General features: G+C 34.7%; 1 protein-coding gene across 7 annotated transcripts; it reads left to right on the forward strand.

The window, feature by feature from the left end:
- The first annotated feature begins 571 nt into the window (after positions 1-571).
- On the forward strand, positions 572-18,389 carry LOC120428068 (capon-like protein). Of its 7 annotated transcripts, none has more exons than XM_039593041.2 (10): positions 572-662; positions 2,224-2,451; positions 7,310-7,381; positions 7,450-7,545; positions 7,891-8,058; positions 12,148-12,322; positions 13,020-13,111; positions 13,499-13,672; positions 13,741-13,860; positions 14,485-15,553. In XM_039593041.2, exons 2-10 carry the CDS (start codon positions 2,347-2,349, stop codon positions 15,454-15,456), a joined length of 1,974 nt encoding a protein of 657 aa, XP_039448975.1. In that variant the 5' UTR covers positions 572-662; positions 2,224-2,346; the 3' UTR covers positions 15,457-15,553. The 7 variants fall into 7 exon arrangements, with proteins under 7 accessions (XP_039448975.1, XP_039448972.1, XP_052565730.1 ...); XM_039593038.2 differs by having other exon boundaries at positions 605-662; positions 1,797-2,451; XM_052709770.1 differs by lacking the exon at positions 572-662 and adding an exon at positions 1,450-1,468.
- The last annotated feature ends 1,484 nt before the right edge of the window (positions 18,390-19,873 follow it).

Below are 19,873 nucleotides of genomic sequence, written 5' to 3' on the forward strand. Positions count from 1 at the left end.
TTCGGAAAATCGAGTCTGAACTGTATTACTTTATATTGGTTGAAACGCCTTTTGGGAAAAATCGAGCTACAAATTGTTGATAATATAACATTGAGTGCTCGATGGAATGATTATTTTCACTTTTGAATTAAATAATATATAGTTAGTTGTAAAGAAATTTTCTGGAATTTACAGTTAAACTTTAACTTAAGTGCAAAATTTTTTTCTGATGAAAATTCAATTGCTTAACTGATAAATAAGCTTTAAATTTGATATTCATTCTATCCTAACCAAAACATACAAACCTTCGGATAATCGAAACTTCGGATAATCGAGGCTTCGGATAATCTAGGCTTCGGATAATCGAGTCTGGACTGTAATTATTTCCAATATCCAAAAAGAACATAACATAATAACAAATGAAAAATATTTAATTTAATGTTACAATTAAAGTATTTTAATGGCGAATTATAGTCATTTGATTCGTAGATGTACCAAGCATATTTTCATAAAACATGGTTTACCGTACTATAAAACGTTGCACTGTATGTCAATGCACTAATACCATAAACATAAAATTCTCATTCCATTCAGTCAGTTGTTTGGCGTTCGTCGGCCTAGTTGGGTGTAGCCCACACGATTGAATTTATAATAGATAGTTTTAGTGTGATTTAGCCTGCAATGTTGGTTCAATTATTATTTTGGCATAATATGAGAAATTTGTTGTTTCTTAGTAAAGAAAATAGGGATATAAACAATCGCATAAATCTATATTAAAATCCAGTGAAATCAAAAAGTGTCAAAAGGGTTCAAATTTTCCCGTACATCAGTGTTTAGCGGCGATAGTGTTTCAATTATGTTGTTCTTTTCCGATTCATACACAACGTTTTATTCAGTGCTTGGAATGAAAGACTGGAATAAAGCAAACCGGAAGACACTTTATTCTATCATTTCCCTGTATTGTGTCATTAAATGTGCTGAAATAAGTCCAATGAGTGATTCAGAGTTTCGTTTAGCTGGAATTAGTCATTTTGATCATTGCTAGTGAAGATCGTGATATAAGTGTTAGGATTCAACAATGAGATTAATTAATAATCCAGTGAGATGCTGTGTACTTAATTTAAAAATCTTGAACCCATATTTTCCACTCGTCTTTTGCATCAGTTTTTTTTTAAATATCCATCGCATGATTCAAAAATAGATTTTATATCTTGCATGGTCAGTGAAGAAAAAACGCAATGCTGTAAAGTCTATCATGGAGAGACATGTCTTTCCGGACACACGCGGAACAATAATTTCTATTAAATAATACCTGGTGATAAATGTTTAGAAATTTACATGCTTATATTTTATAGTTAAGTTCATGTATAAAGTAATATCTACAAATGGAGAACTAAATATAACTCGTTATTTTATTGAATTTGGAAGATTTTACATATGCGGAAGGCTGTTGGTCAGTATGCATATTGCTGTACGAATACTTATTGATGTAGGGACGTATAAACCATGAATCAAATTTAGACGTGTTAGGTTGATGCGTCACTTCGAACAGTTACCCTAGAAATTTCAAAGCAGGTTTTTTTAAGATGTGAAGAATTGAATGTACTATTCAAATAGTAGTTTTAAAGAGATACTGCATATCTTCCTTTTTATATAAGTAATAGTGTTGTGACCAAGACAGATTCTAATGAATGGAACGTACTAACACACAGATACACAAATTCATATGTTTTCCCTTTGTGTAAGCGGTTGCATATGACAACAAAGATAAAGTATTAAGTTCTACTTCTTGTTATGCTTTTTATCTCAACAAACAGTCGTGGGTTTGAGAACCGGTTTGTCCAGTTTTCTGCCTCAAAAAGGAACGTAGAAGAGAAACGAATAAGACATGAGAGCATAGCTTTTTCCTTTTCCACTTTGCTTTCTACACCTGGTCTACGTGTGTGATGAACTGGTTAAATGAAGGTATGACCCAGCATGACGATGCTGAATGTTCTGAACAATGATCAAGGGAATGTAAAAGGAAATAGTGTTGAGATACTTTCGTAGTGAGATGGTCCAACTCTCGTTTCGTTTATTTCATTGGAGTATCTCTGCTCTTGCCAAGATGCTAGGTACCTTTTTCCGTTCCCGTTTCGGCATTCTATGTTACAGCGTGCTTGCTAGGCTGCGCAAAGAAAATGAACTTTGACTGCTAGAAAAAGTACAGGAAATCTCTGCATTTAAGATCTACGATTTGTTCAGGTTTCAGGTTAAATTATGTAAACAAACGCGCGGAAGAATTATTCTGTGAATACATAGATCTGTGCTATTAAAAACGATAAGTGGGAAAAACAACCAAAAAGGTGTCAACTAGAAACGAGCAAAATGCCTTCTCAACCTTACGATCTTGTTAAGGATGACCAAGACATTCGTGTACCGCTTTATCCGGAACAAGCATTCTATGGAAATGGAATAAGTTTTCAAGCAAGGGTAAGTTTTATAATAATTTTCACGGTTTTGTTTTTTGTAAGATACGTCTCTAAGTAATGAATGCAACGTATATTTTTTTATATTTTCTAATGTTATTTTTATAAAAAAATAGATTGTCCTTCTTTAATACATTCCAATAAGGTGAAAAAAGCTTCCTATTTCAGTGTATGTTGCCTAAATGAAAACTTGTTACTTAACTCTCTAATGCCCATGGTTACTTCAGAACACCACTTTTTTGTCGTCAAATTTTAATTTATCTGCAACTATGCACTTATTAAACAGGCAGACTACTATCGATTCTACATACTTGTGTCTTTGAAATGAGTCAAATATCAACCGTCTAAGGTTTGTGGCTCTCGAGATATTGCAGCTTGAAAACTGAGGTTTTTCTCAATTTCTACGTAAAATGCATTACTTTGGGTAGGGCGTCCAATTTTCCAGGGTTTTGAATTTCCCGGGAAACGGGAAAAAATATTTTCGAAATCCTGGGAATCCCGGGAAATTTTTAAAACAGTATTAAAATCTATGTTTTCATTTTATGTGCATGTTTTTCAAGCTTAAAATCATAGAATTAGCTCAATACAATTCATTGGTGGTAATTAGAGGGTGACGACTCTCGAGATTTTCAATTTCCCGGGAATCGAGAGTTGAGTTTTGCCATTTCCCGGGAATTCCCGGGACCCGGGATTTTTTTAACCAGCCAATAGTGTCAATAACTTATAAAGATAAGTAAAACAACGTTTCTTTTTAATGAATTCGAATACAATTAATTCATACTAATCCAATGAAACGTAAATTTAAGTAACCTCATTATGTTGAGGAACTATTTCTTCATTTTGATTTTTTCCCTCAATCTACAAATAGAAAATCGTTTCTTGAGCCTTTTAGGGACTCAAAATTGCAGTTTAAAATTTGAATGATTTTTCAAAAGTTGCACAAACTTGTTGTTGAACTTGTTATTAGATTTTTTGAAGGTAAAAAAAAACTAATATATAATTTTCAATAAATACAATATCGTATTTTTGCAATATGATAAATAAAAACACAAAACAAAAACTTTAAGTTGATTATTTCCTTCTTAGGGTCAACTGTAAATGTTAAATAATTAGCGGACACTAACTTTACAACTAATGCTTGAAAAGGTTTTTCCTCTTAGAAATAATAAATATTTCATTCCTGGTGTGTAACTGCTATGAATGTTTCAAGGTTGACTGGGTTAGTTAGCTCGGTGGTAGCATGCAAGAACAGTATTCAAAGGAAGTGAGTTATAATCTCAATTTTTGGAAATATTTTTTTTGTGTGGTGGGTGCCAACTTTTTGACGACGACTGAAATTACATTTTATACAAATCAAGGGACACTCCAGCTGGGAGGCTAGGGAGACTAACTTAAACGGTTAAAAAGCAAAAAAGCACCCCAATAAAATGGAGACGAAAACTTATTGCCACCGTGATTAAAAAAAATCTATGCTTTTCTAGTTCAGGCAAAAACCTCTGATTGCTAAACCTAATTGTTACCACTAAGCTAGCAGTACTGACATGTAAACGGGTGATTAAAAGTCAATGAAATTTAGCTAGTCTACTGAGGTCTTATCAAAGGTAAATGTTGAAGTTCTGAACTGGGTTCTCCGTTCGTTTCAAAAAGGCCTACTGAACGAACGTTTCTTAGAGACGAGCGTTCGTTCTCAGAGCTGTTATTTTTCGTGTTGCTGTGTGAACTTGAACAAACGGAGAACCCGTTCAAAAGCATTACTGCTTAAAACAAAAAAAAATCTTTGAATTATTCAAAATCATTAGAACGAGTAAACTACGAACTGTATTTTAAGATAAATCCTCCAAGCGTTCTTACTTGTTCTGCAAGAGTTTTGCAAACACGCAGTGTTGTTGTCATCTCGATGAAAATGTTCAGAAGTTCTTGTGAGGAAAACAGGTCACTCCTGCCTTCATCTGTTGATGCTGGTTGGCTTTCCCTCGGTTACTGACTGAAGCCTGGAGGTGTTGTATTCTCTGCAACTTTTTGCCGCTGATTCAACGGCAATAGCTGCAGATTTGGAACCACTCGAGCAGATTGCGCTCCTGGTGACGCCAAAGCAGGAAAATCTACGTCAGCAGATGGTGTCTTACGACGATTTGGTTGGTGTCTCGTCGTCGCTTGCTGCCGATTTTTTACAAACTCAGCACGTTTTGAATAGCTTTGATTCTTGGTCGAATGGTCGCCACCGCAATTGAAGCATTTGGCTTCGAAGTTCTCGTTGATTGTGTTGCAAGCAGCGTTGCCAGGTTGCCAGATAAATCTGGCATTGCCAGATTTTTTGAGTGGCAAATTGAAAAAAATATTTTTTTATTTCTTCCAAAATTTGTTAAATTAATGTATGTTGCTTATTTTATGAAAACGAACGAAACTATTGGCACTACGCCCCCCGGGGCATGGCCTTCCTCTAACGTGGGATTTCTGCTCCAGCGCCTCTGACGAGACAGGAGAAACCGGGACCGACGTTTTACTTCACCATCCGATAGAAGCTCAGTGGATAAGGCGGGAATCGAACCCGCGTCTCATAGCATCATCGGGATCGGCAGCCGAAGCCGCTACCCCTGCGCCACGAGACCCACTTCTTTTATGAAGCTATATTGTATAAAATGTGAAAATACACCATTTTTTGAACACAATTTTTCTTATTACTTTGAGAAAAGTGGCTTGCCAGGTTTTTGACCGATTTTTTGCCAGATTGTTTTTATTCAGTCCTGGTAACCCTGGTTTCAAGCTTGAGTTTTGTGCTCACCTCCGCAGGTTGCAAAACGACTTTTGATGAAACAGTTCCTTCTACCATGTCCAAACTGCAGCAGTTCGGACATTGCATCACGTCACGATGCACTGGAAGCAAACGTTCCCATGTCACGATGATGTTGAAAATTGCCCGAACTGCCTTCAGCTCAGACGGCGTCGTTGATCCTTTATCGAAATGAACCAGGTACAGTTGATCACGAAACTTGATGTCCTTGTTGTGTCTCGTCATCTTGAAGACTTCGATCACTCACGTTCAACTTAAGAGTTTTGAGCTCTTCTTTCAGCACACTCACATCCATGTCGTACAGGCCACGGAGGACCTGTTTCATGGGACGTTTACCTGGATCGTCAAGGCGGTAGTATTCAATCTTTGTGTTGTTCAATAAATCCCGAACGTAGTTGTAATCTTTTCTACCAGGTAGGAGAATCTTGAGTCCATCAGCACACAAGCGAATGGAAGCTCGTAAAGCACCAGATTTGATAAACCCGTTCAACCACTTTCGCACCGAATCCGATGACGATGTTTTCACAAAAATGGGTGGCACCTTTTCCCGTCGTTCAAATTCTTCCTTCTCGCTCACGTCCTCAGGGAGGGTAGCAAACTGATTTCCAGAAGAATTTTCGAGCGTCCTTGCTCTAACTGCCTGGCTTTGCAGGTAGCGCTTCGGCATTTTTTGACTTCTTTAAATCTACCGATCCTGCTGGTGAGGAACGCCTCTTTTTCTTGTCGTGAGGCATTTTTTGCACTTTTTAGCACTTTTTTTGGTGTGTGAGAGACGCACGTCTGACTCGCTGCTCTGCTAATCGCAGACTAACTGTTATCTTAAAGTTTTCTACTTTAGTCATATTAGCATTCTGCTGAAACGCTCAACCAAACCACAAAATATTTCATTCGAACAATAGAAATCAAATTTTGATAAGTAATAATATTTATATTTAACAAAAATCTCTTTAAAAACAACCTAATTTTTTAAGAATAACCAATTGTTTTACAGATTTCTCAAAGGGCCATATTATATGATCACTCAAGATGGGTCGCGCGTCATACTTTGGTCTACCCTGAACTAGCTGTTTCCGGGTGCCTTAACCAATTAAAGATTCTCGAAAAACCTTATGAGATTATAGTTTGTGTTCGAAGAAAAAAATGCCGAAGTAAGAGATTCATCAATTTTTCACATCTGTACAGAATGTATCCAGGTTTTTAAGCGAAGATGACGTAGCACCAACATTAGAAAAAAAAATGTGGCTGTCATGCCATGGCACACTTTTTTGGTAATGATGGTACCACTGCATGACTTTGACATTTCGGGCGTTCACAATTCGAACGCCATCTTCGCTAAAAAATCTGGATAGCCTCTCCCCTTAAATTGCAACACCTGCTGCAACTGCAGAGCTCTGCAGAGACTGCCGTCGGCCTCGTTGCTGGGGTTGTTAGCGTAAAAATTTCAATTCAATTCGGCTTTATTTGTCAATAATCAAGTTACATTGAGTTTATTAAGGAACATAACAGAGTTTTGGAGTTCCTTTCAGCTGTGTGTTCGTCGTAATTCAATCGAAAGCATTATTACTTATAAATATTAAATAGAAGACAAGAGTAGGCAAAACTTAAAAAAAAAAATCTTACAGAAATTGTTTGCGTAAAAGAGTGGTTCAAATTTGACTTTTTGCCGTTCACTATATGGCTGAATCGTTTGGCTGTAATAAGCCTAAATCCTGAATATGAGCTCGATCGGACAAAACTCGAGCATCCCAAGTAGAAGTAGTAGTATATTTAATACATTTTTCATACGATTTTGTATTGGGAAAGACCATTTCTAGTCAGGGCTATTTTTGAGCGTGTTAGCCATTTTTGCAATTTATGTCCTCGTAGGCATATATTTTTAAGATTTATTTGGATTGGGCTACTCGTTTTCGCTTGCAACTTGTGAATTGATCGCTAGTGGCCACGTTTTCACATTTGAACTCCGCCTCACTATCCTTTCTTCTATTATGCACTTGTTTTATACATCACATCATATTATGAATTACAAAGCCATAAATTTTTTTATCTTCTTTATTTTTTTGTAATTTTTTAGCTGATTGGTTGGCAGATTGTATCACGTCCAAATAGCAGATCGGAGATTGTTCAAGCGATGCGAAGGATACGAGTGAGTTGACAAAACCCATGATATCTTAAATTATATATATTTATATATATTTTAAATTTTTCATACAGTACGAATGCAAAGTGCAAAATGATAAAAAAAAGAAAATAGCTTTCCATGTATCGGTTGATGGCGTTAGAGTTTGCTTAAAAAGAAAAAAAAGAAAGGTGAGTTCAACATGATTGAAGCAAAGCTGTTGTTAGCTGTGAACACTATCTACAGAGTACAAAGGAGTAGTATACTGCCCATCATTGAAAAAACGGCTATTATGCACTTTTGGCAAAATCGAGATTTTTGCTTCAGGGGGTAGAATGTTCCATCGCACCCTCCAAAACTTGAATTTCACTAAAAATGTTAAATATTCCACTCCCCTTTGAAATTGCCGTGGCGAAGACTTTGTGACGAACACAAACACGCGTTTTTCCCGGAATACTTGATTTGGCATAATAGCCGAATCTTCAATTATAGGCAGTATAGGATCGATTTTAAATATTTATTTCAATTCATTATAGAAAAAACGGCAATGGAATGAGAATTCTGAATTAGAAATCCTGAGTCATCCAATTTATAGGATTTTTTATGTTTCTCATGATAGCAATGATTTGAAAATATTTAGTTACATTGCTAGAGACGGGAGCAGTGATGTTTTCAAATGTTGTGTTTTTAAAACCAATAAAAAGGTAAATAAAAAAACTAATAATTGTGTATACATTGTTTTATCACAACCAAAATTAATTTATTTTGGGTTTGTGTGCTTTCTTTTACTAAGTTGGCTGAGTTCATCATACAAATAGTACAAGAAAGCACAAGCATCGAGTGTTATTCGCTTAAAACATAACCAAGTTAATGCTTTGTCGTCTAGCAATGTTGAGTTTAATGATCTGCCGTAGGGTAGAGTAGTCATCAATGAGACACGGGGAACAATGATAAAATGGCTCTCACAAGTCGTAGTTTCAACCAATCAGGCTCATATTTGGGGGAAAGGTGTATCTACTGGATACACGTCTGCTATAATAGTGGCTTTGGTTATGGACGCTCCCTTGAAAAGTTATTCATAAATGTTTGATTCTGAGGTGCAAAAGTAAATTATGGACAAAAAATACCTTTTCGCTCGTTGGCTGCCATTTACACCAAAACTAATATTTCTTCAAATTTCTTTCGACGTTCCATAGTGATTGAGTTGGGCTACAATGTCCTTTCATTAGGATTGACCAAAATTTAGAATATACCCAGAATCCAGGGCTGTCTCATTGTTCCCCACTCATTTTAGCCCATGGGTAACAATGAGACACTTTGATTTTTCTTCATTAAACATTTCAAAATCCATGTAAATCTTTCAAAACATGAATTGAAAGTGATTTTTGGCATATTTATAGAGTTTTAACTTCATTTAACCAAACATACAAAGTTATTTGGTATAAATATATGGATTTTACAAAATTTAAATACTTTTTAGTATAACTTTTGTTAAGTAAAGTTTCATGTTGGCAAAATTGCAATAAAATGTTCAAGGCAAGTCACCTGCACAGGAACAATACAAAAACATGATGTTTTACTAGAAAAAAAAAATGATTTTCGTAGAGTGTCTCATTGTTCCCCAGCTGTCTCATTGTTCCTGCCAAGTGCGTCTACAATGAGACAGTTGAATATATCTGGCTGTAGATGTCGGATCGATCTCATATTTTAGTCAATGTTAGAACACACTAAAAAAAAGAAAATGCAACAAAAAGCTCATTAGAACATGCTGATGAAAAAATTAGAAAAATCCTTAAAAGTTGAAAACCAAAAGTGTCTCATTGATAACTACCCTACCCTATATCTTTAAAAGCTAACAAATTTAATTGGTTGAGAATGTATATTATATTAGGACTGTACTGTAAAAATTACCATCTTTGAAAAAAAAAAAACATAAAAGATTGTAAGCTTTCATTCATAAACAATGTAGAATTTTCGGATCCAATAAAAATTATATTGTGAAAAATGATTTTGTTCCATATGAAGGAAGCTCATTCATAGTTTTCAAAAGAAATTTTCATCTTGCACAAGAGAACACGATGGCATCAATTTGTGGATCAACATATACTGTCTCACTTATAGACTCTAAGCTGTGTAGCCTATCTTGCCAGTGCAGCCGCTCAAGCGGGAGTATTCGTTTTTTTTAAATTATATTCTCTTTCAACCTCTCGCATGTACAGAAATATTTGCTTACACAGAGAGTCAATCTGAGCACACCAACACATTAGAGCAGAGAGAAAAAAAACGCGCGCGTTTGTATACAGAGGTTTATGAAGCAGAATTTTAAAATTATACCAAAATTCATAAAGCAGAGGCAGAGATTTTCCTCAATGTGGTCAGCACATAGTTAGTGCGTACCGACTTTTAAGCCAGTAAGGTTTATTGTGGAAAAAAGACATACTGATTTTTGTCTATTTATTTTTTGTGTTATTCCAAACCTTGTTTAAACATCTGAGATAGTTGTTGATCCTCTGATAAGTAGTCAACACAATGTATTGTTCTTAATTGCAAATAAATGATGAAAAAGAATGGCAAAAATAAAAAAAAAATAATCGCGTTTTACGTTTGAGTTTAAACAGAGAGTGTGGATTTTTTTTTGCGTAGCAATAATAAATTTATAATTATGTAACATCATCAACAGAATTTTTTAATGGCGAAGAAAAATCATCACATATTCTTAAAAAGGAAACAAACGTGAAGAGACAACCATGTGACATTGTGGAATTCTAGAGTGATAAAAAATTAAGCTTGCTCTAAAAATAACAAGGACAAGCCGAAGTGAAGGAAAAATATAATAAATGAGCACTGTGAACAGAGAGCGTTTTTATAATGTTGTTTAAATTGTAGTTAACATTAAGAAAAAGTGATCAGTGAACTGTGGAAACTAATTGTTCTAATTATGTGGAAGAAAAATGCTATAACTTCAATCGATTATTGCTGTTAAAAATAATTCGGAGATTAATAAAGGGCAATTACCATTTTCACAGGGTTGCATCGTATTCTAAATATATACTCTATTTTGATTTTGCCGCTAAAATGATACGAAAATGGCAGCGTTTATGATGAAATATAATTATACTCGAGACAATAAAGGCGATACGATGCAACACAACGAAATATGACAAATGGAGTGCAAGTGTGGTCCCTCAACGATAAATAATTTAAAATCCTTTGTAATATAAGTGAATAATTGAAAAATGATAAAGCAAAAAACAGAAGAAATGCAACTTGAAAGCGGCGATCCCCTGAAATCTCCAAGTAGTAAGCGTAAAAATGAATCGACACTTCGTCAACTACAGAACGATGTCATGGGAAAAGCTCGTTCTACACTTAGCAGCTTGGGTGATGTTCTGAAAGTAGGAAAAAATGTCGGTGGGAGTTCATCAATACCCAGTCAATACCAAGAACATCAGCAAAGAACTGGTACAGGAGATTTGTTTTTGGAAAGCCCCGAACAACATTTTGTTACGCCTCCTCGGAGTCCCAAAACACCCAAAGATAAAAGTTCCTTAGACTTTTTTCCTTGGTCAAAAAGTAAAGCTAAAGATAATTCAAAGAATACAAAACGGGAAAAAATCAAAACTCAACAATCCCAACTTAGTGACGTTCATGAAGAAGATGTCGAAGATGAGGATAATAAAAAATCTCATACTGGCAATATTTCTGCCAAAGGAAAAACACCAGTGACTGGTACTGTTAAAAAGAAATTAATCAATGATAACAGTGTAATTCGCCATCAAACTCAGAAAAGTAAATATTCATCTGAGTTTGTAGAATCTTCCGATGATTTCAAATATGAAAGTGAGTTCAGTCGTTCTATGGAAGATGGAATACAGTATGCATCCCGAGAAAGCGTTCAGGGCAATGAAAAATATTATGAATGCAGGCCGAAATCATACAATGAAAAATATGCACAAAATGTTGAGTTCATGTATAATGAACAGCAAGAACAAGCCTCAAAATCTAATCGAAAAATTTCGAATTTGTCGAGTCCATCTTCAGTAAAACATATTTTGTTCAATGAAGAAAATGATATCCTGTATTATAAGGACAATCATCGGCCATCAAAAAACAAAACGTTAGGAGACCATCACGCTAGAGAAAAACAAAAGTGTGTTCCAGTAAAGTCCTCTACAGGCAGAGATTCGTGGAAAGTACAAGATGTAACTCCGATACCTATTAGGAAAGTATCCAAAGATGAAAAATCCAATCTCCCATTATCAAACAATGCCATGGTTTCTCAAGTAAACACGGAATCATATTCTTCAAAAGCCAATACTAAATTTCAACGAACAACAGTCAACACAGAGGATAATTCGAGAAATAGTCAAAGACCGAGTGCAAGGCTTACTTTAGCAAGAGGTTATTCAGTGGATTGTAGGAATAGTAATTCTAAACTTGATACAAACAAATATGGGGAAGCAAGCGAAAGTCGTAGTACAAAAGATCCCCAGATTGAAAATGAGCCCGTTGACAGAAGGTGCTCAAAAAAAATTTGTTTTCAAGAACCAACTTACGACAATAGAAATAAATGTGAAACACTCCCACGTAGTCGAAAAACTTCAAAAAAAATTGATGCCAATGATTACTTAGATTTTGATATGCTTAGACCTCGAAGTGGAAGCCTTGATTCAGATCTTGAGGTAAATGTTGCTGACGACAAAGCATTTATTTTATGCCTTTATAACTTTTTTTTTAATTAATTATTGTTTTATTTTATTTTTAACGAAATCCTATCCTAATTCTACTTTTAGTCTCAAGCGATGCGTATTGTTCGCACAGTAGGACAAGCATTCGAAGTATGTCACAAATTATCCATACAAGACAGTGGGGGCAACATGGACGAAAATTCGGAGACATCTAACTGTGATTTTTCTGAGCAGGATAGAATTTCCGACAAAGTTAGTGACGATGGAGATTTTAAAAAAGGTATGTTGTGTATGAAAAAGATGAATATAAACAATAAACAACAACAAAATCATACTAAGAGATAACACGTTTAAAAAGAATAAGTCTTTAGTTTATTTTAAAGGGTCCTATAAGATATGGGATTCCTAATGATTATAGTAGCTTTTAAATAAAACTCTAAAAGTTATTCAAGGTGCAAAAAATAATAACAACTAATGTTTCAGTTTATGCATTATGTGGAGGTGTGTGTGGATTTTTTTTAAATACCTTTTGGCCAGCAGCGAAATTATGGGAATCTATCATTTGTATCAGACATGGCTTATGTCCTTGCAACTTCCCTTTAAGCATTTAACACTTCAATGAAAAATGTTTTGTGAAATGCATTCTACACCACAACAGTTTTCTGAGAATAATTCATTTTGAAAAAAAAACACTGAAAAAATATTTGCAACTGCGTAAATTTAAAAACACACAAACATTTTCGATTATTTGACCGCCGAACTATTTAAAAAAATATAATTTGTGTAGGTCTCCTTTCATTACTAATGTTTGCAATTTAAAATAAAAAGCAGAGAGCCAGCAATAATGTTACAATTAGAGCTGGAAAACAAGAAAACAAGAAAAGAAAAGAAGCATTTAACACTCCATAGATGGAGCCTTCAATTAAACCCAATCTATCGCACAAAACAAATAAAAACATATTGTTGTTCTTGTTTAGACATTGCAGCAGATGCAGAGGATTTGCCACAAATAAATGCATCAGCAAATATGGATTTAGACATTTTACCACAAACGAAACCAACGTCGCAAGTAAGTATATATCAATTAAGGGCGACAGTAAGAAAGCATTCTCACCAGCGCTCACACTCATTCAACAAATTTGGGTTTAGTAAGAGTCTAGATGAGTAGGAACGAGTAAACTCGTCAAAAAACTATTGTTTCATAATAAATTTGTTGTTTCATTTATATTGGAAAACCTTCTCAATAAGTAAAAAATTGTCTAAACTTGATTTTTCGGCAAAAATAAGTTAAAGACCATTTCAGTTTTGAGGACGCTGTATCTTTGTTTAGAGTATGTTAGCATCATACTTTACGCATTTTTTAGTTTGATCCTCATTTACTAATATAGTTTCTTAACGCTCTGATTTAATTGAAACTAGTAAGTGTTGAATGTTAACACGAATTTACAATTCACAGGAACATCAAAAAGAACTCATGCCTGAAAATATACCTCTGTCATCATCAAATGAAATTGTATCACTCAAAGAACAATTAGAACAACAACAAATACAGTGCAGACAGATAGTTGCACAGTTGGTATTGGTACGAGAACAGCTGATAACAGAAACAAATGCAAGAATTGAATCACAGGTACATAACACTCAAAATGTCAGTTTAACCACATTAACTAAATGTTTTATTTACTTTTCATCATTCAGGCTCGCAACCAACAACTATTACAACAGAATCGAGAACTTTTGGAACACATTGCATCACTTGGTGGTTATCATGAACCTGATCGACCTGGAATGTCAACGACAATTGGATTAGCACCACAGGTAAATTTCTATCATGTTTACTGTCATTATGACATTTTGTGAGCATTAACTATTAAGCTTGAGTGTAATTTTTCAAATTAACAATTGTGTTGAGAAAGCTAAAAAATATATATTGTATGGTACACAGAAAAAAATAATGTAAATTTGGAAGCTGAAATTTTGGAAGGTTAAATATTCCCTTTTTTATGATGTAATTTTACTTCAATTTAGACTGAAAAAGTGACATTACACCAGAAAAGTGGTAAAATTACACATTTTCAGAGGTAAAATTACACCTTTTTCTGACATAAAAGATGTACCCCTTCCCAGATGTAATATTACCATGATTTTTTTTTTCTGTGTAAGGTTCAACGCTACAGTGCGATTTAAAGCTTAAAGGATTTAGGGAATTGTTGCATTTCATTCTTGTAATACTAAATGACGAATTTTAATTACGAGCAATGAGTGTACTAACGAGTGTGTGCAGTTTTGTGTGTGTAAAAGTTAACAATAGTTACAAGTTGAAAGTATCTTTATTGGTAAGTACATCATACCGCTTGATTTTTTGTGTTCATGCATGAAGGCTTGATTAAAAATACTTCAATATTGTGTTCAACCAAATAATTCACTAAATATTGTTTGCAGTATTCTTTATTTCAGAATCACCAAGGACTAGGAGATATAATTAATATGGGAGGATTAGGTTCACACTATGCATCTGTACAACACCTAAATAATGCTAATCAGGCGGCAATGGCTGCAATGCAACAACCAATCAACAAGAATAACTCTTCTACATATTCTCAAATGAGTAAACTTCAAAACATGCATTCAAATGTACAAAATTCTAACAACATGATGGGTACACAAGTTTCTTCTTTGGCTGCACAAGAATTCTATAGATTAAATCAAAATATTCTAAATCAACTGACCAATCCCAGTTATACCTCGGTATTTCCCTCGATCTCGCCATGTTCTTCAAATGCCAGTCAACTGCAGTCAAAAGGATTTGTATTTGCTAATCAAAATGCTGCAGGATTCAATAACAATATTCTAACTTCAGATGTTAAATCAGCAGCAAATAATGAAGATAAAGGAAAAAATGAAGTTCTACTAAACCAAACCAAACATACAGCAAAGAGTGCTATTTCGGATACATTATCTAAATCTAAAACCGATCATGCAATCGAAGATAGTAAACAAGACGAGAACTCAAACTCTGAAGGTTCTCAGTTTATCAAGCCATTATCACAAGTTGGAACACTTACAACAATGGATGCCGAGGGCAAAGTTAAAGTTATAGTACCTGTAACTTGCAATGAACAATTAATCGTTCCTACAATGATGGGTCGAAAATCAACGTCCTTCTCAGAAATATCTGCAAGTACTGAAAGTAGCACTAAAAACATGACAACAACTAAAGAATCGAAGGAAAAGAAATCCTCCATTCCAAGCTTGGTGACTCTGAAAGTAACAGATGAGAGTGGTACTATAACCAGAAGACTTCCAGCTACCCCAAGTTTTATCACACGTACTACTAGTGAAAAAGTACCAAATCGTAGTCAAATAATGAGTCAGGTACAGAGAACACAATGGGCACGACATACCACCAAATAGTATGATTAGTAGAAGAATAATGACAGTTGTAGATAACGTTTTTCACTTATTTCAAACCATCTAGAACATATCTTGAATTGCATAGTACAACACATAACCGAAGTTTTATTTAATATCACTGACCAAGCTAGCCAACAATTCCAAATCAATGCCAAAATAAGTTATTACATGCTTTCTCCAAGAATTCGTTAGATGATTTGTCTATTATATATATTTTTTTTAGAAAGCTTGATTTGCCCGCATACAGGCATTTTTAACATGTTGTTTTAACCGTTTTGTGGGCTTCACCTTAACTGTAACTTTTCAAAAATAAAAAAACTTTAAATTTCTTTGATCAATCCATAAGATAAATGTATGATTAATGTTTAAAAGAAAATTGTGAATATTCTGAAGGTCAAGGTAATATTTTTCTATTACTTTCAGCCCAATATTTTCACAATTGCTTAAGAGCGAGTCCACGAACAGGGCATACCCCTTTGTATGGGACGTCGTTTGGACCTCACCAATCTGCCTGAAATTTTCAGGGGTTGTTTGTACATATAAAACTAGCATCTGGCCAAAATATGAGCACTCTAGGTCAACGGGAAGTGGGGCAAATCGGGACACAAAGTTTAAAGGTTCAAAAACGTCAAAAATCTTAAAAAGGCTATAACTTTGGCAAAATTCAATTTATTTTCAATGTTCAAAATGCATCTGAAAGGGCTTAAAAAATGCAACAAAATGCAGGATAGAGCATCCCAATTGGTTAAACCTAAAGGGAGTTATTGGCATTTTAGTGAAAAAAAAGCATAATTTTCAAACTCAAATAAAAAAGTGTTCCATCCAGATATCAACTCGGTTCGACCTGCAGCTTGTAGGGGACATCTGGGACTACCATCTGAAACTGAGAACGCTTTGGGTAAGGCAGTTTAACATATTAAATAGACACTTTTACTTTTAGTGATTTTTTTGGTCGTAAATTTTTGCTCGGGGGACCCCTTAGATCCCATTTTCTGGTGATATTTTTATCATATTCGTGTTCCTGAGACAATTTCACAATAGAAACATGCATAAAAATGTTTATTTTGATCCATTTTAACCCTTTAAAAAATAAAAGTTAAAAAAAATTAAAAAGCTTCTTTTTTCTGGTGTCATCTAGTATCCTTGGAAACGAGCTTGATTTTCAATAAATGTGAATGGAGGGTTTTTTTAATTTTTATTTTTTAAAGGGTTAAAATGGATCAAAATAAACATTTTTATGCATGTTTCTATTGTGAAATTGTCTCAGGAACACGAATATGATAAAAATATCACCAGAAAATGGGATCTAAGGGGTCCCCCGAGCAAAAATTTACGGCCAAAAAAATCACTAAAAGTAAAAGTGTCTATTTAATATGTTAAACTGCCTTACCCAAAGCGTTCTCAGTTTCAGATGGTAGTCCCAGATGTCCCCTACAAGCTGCAGGTCGAACCGAGTTGATATCTGGATGGAACACTTTTTTATTTGAGTTTGAAAATTATGCTTTTTTTTCACTAAAATGCCAATAACTCCCTTTAGGTTTAACCAATTGGGATGCTCTATCCTGCATTTTGTTGCATTTTTTAAGCCCTTTCAGATGCATTTTGAACATTGAAAATAAATTGAATTTTGCCAAAGTTATAGCCTTTTTAAGATTTTTGACGTTTTTGAACCTTTAAACTTTGTGTCCCGATTTGCCCCACTTCCCGTTGACCTAGAGTGCTCATATTTTGGCCAGATGCTAGTTTTATATGTCCAAACAACCCCTGAAAATTTCAGGCAGATTGGTGAGGTCGATGCGAGATGGGTATGCTTTGCTCGTGGACTCGCTCTTAATAACTTGTTCCGCCCGTGTGGATCAATCGGACCGTACCAGAGGTTCCTGGTATGAATCCCGAGGCGGGCGCTCTAAAATTTGATGTGTAAATATTGGTATCCGACGCCTTCGCCCCGTGCCGTACTTAAACAATTAGGAGCCCAGGGCGGCGAAGTCTTTGTAGTTGAAAAGAAGACTAGCATGCTGCCAATAGCATATAAGCATGCTACCAATGCTTATATGCTATTGGCATTGGCGAACGCCTAAGTCTCTTAATTAGTTGGACCGTTAACTTTAACTCGATGGTTCTCAGCCATACCTCAGCCAATTGGGACGATTCTTTTTTGAGTGATTTGTATGGATGTCTAGAAAAGCATTAACAGATTACCTAACATAAGTAGATTGAATCGAATCTTTAGTTGTGTTGGTTGAAAGGTTTTCTGGAAAAAAAAACTTTAAGGGTTTCACACTCATATTTATAATTATTTCAACAATGCCAGAGCCTTATTCAAATATTTTAGTATCTTTAAAACTAAGGGAACTATCGATATCAAGAAAGGTTGTCTACAATAGAATTAAACAAAGTAAGACTGCTTGTTCAATCAAATTGTTTCAGATTTGAGTCCGTAAATGCAACAATTTCGAAAAAAGACAAAAAAAATCCGAATGATGAGCACCCTTAAATATCTTTAAAACACATCTTCGTTAAGTGGCAGAAGTTCACATACTTTTATGGTCGGTAATAAAATTACAGTTCATGTTTAAATGCTTTTGTATCTTTATTTTCAGCTTTCTTCTTCTGCGAAAGTAGCGCGTTGGTTTCATCAGCTGCAATGGACAAATCAGACACAGCCTCTTTCTAGACCAGAAAGTGGATTTGTTTCAGGAGATTCCCGGTCTGAAAAAAATCCAAAATCAGAGGCAGACATAACCGATAGTTTAACCAAAGATCAAAGACAACATCATAATGTAGATTTGTGTGATGAGTACTTATTGATTGAGGGAACAAGTAATCTGTGGAGCAAGCTTAACGTTAAAAAACGTAAAAAACTATTAAGCATGAAGCTAGGTAAAGTTACAACATTCTAAATACTAAGTATTTGAAAAAATATACAAAAACACTTAATAATTCGGTCTTCCGAGCTGGTACTAAGCATTTTTTATCCTACAAAATGGTAAAATATAGTTTACATTATTGGTATAGATAAGGCATGTTTTTTATCGAAGTATCGGGATTTCTGGAAAATTTTACGTGAGGAATTTCGATTCGATTCTGATAGTTTCCGAATTCTTAATTCGGATATCCCGATGCATCGAATGCAATTCCGCATCTTTACTAGAGATTCTTATTTTTAATAAATATTTGAGCCATACATATTTATGTAATTCTTATAAATTGCAAGACTCAATAAATACAAAATTAATTTAATTTTTAAAATAAATCACTTTTACGTACTATTAGGCAATTTTAGGTTTATAGATAGTTATGACATTCATTTATCAGATTTATTTGGGATCATTGATATCCAACCTTACTATTTTCAGTAAGCATTAATTTCATTTTTAAACTATAGACAATAACAGTATTGCTTTCCAATTTCAATGTATAGAAGTATAAAAATTAAGATGCAGGAAATTGGTTAGCCTTTAGATTGGATTAAATTAAACAATATAGCAAAATTAAATCATTTGTTTCGACTGAAATATTCACAACTTGAATGCTTTTTATAGTAATAAAAAGATATTTAAAGTAATAAGACGTTTCAATTGGTTTCTTGATAATTTCACAATCCCTTTTATTTGTTGTTTTGTTAGTTTCTGTTACTATTCCTTCTATATTGTTTACAATTGCACAATTTTCATACTTTTTAAGCATTCTATTAAATTAATGTTTTTTTTAGCGACACTCAAGCTCCCCTCATGGTTCCTTGTCTAGCTGCTTAAGCAACAAATCTAATAGAATCTAATCTAATCAGACCCTAGCGCAGCCAATCTTTCAAAGGGATCATAGAGAGTGCCTTAGGTTAGATTACGACTAACACTCTTCTTGTCATTTATTAACATTTGTAGTGCACCATTGCATTAGAATGTATTGAAACATCACAAGCGTTAAAACGGCCAGGCCTACTGCCTAAAGTCATGTCGCAGAAACATAATTCGTGGGTTGAGTTTGAGCACAGAATGTTCAAATAACAACACAAATCTGAATCGACAGGGGAGGAAAAAGCGTGGGGACACACCACCATACGCTCCGAGGTTTGGTTTGGTTTGGTACTCCGGGACACTCTGGGATCGGACATTGTATTTCCACGAATGCCCTGGACACTATTTGTCGTGGTTATAGCGCCCCAACTCGCTCTCTGTAACAGTATTCCTAATTCCAGTCCAAGCTCACCAAGTCGTCATGGCCTAATGGTTAGCATTTTAGCTTAGCAATCCAAAGGACGGGGAATCGAACCCCGCCTCATCATTCATCATTTCAAATTTCTATGTTCTTAACTTTCTTACAATGCGAACAATGTAACCAGTCAGCAACGGCCGCTCCCCTATCTAGCTGCTTAAGCAACAAGCATACAATTTCTGAATCATTAAAAAAAGAAACT

This window comes from Culex pipiens, chromosome 3 (assembly GCF_016801865.2).
Source record: "Culex pipiens pallens isolate TS chromosome 3, TS_CPP_V2, whole genome shotgun sequence".
Classification (NCBI taxonomy): domain Eukaryota; kingdom Metazoa; phylum Arthropoda; class Insecta; order Diptera; family Culicidae; genus Culex; species Culex pipiens.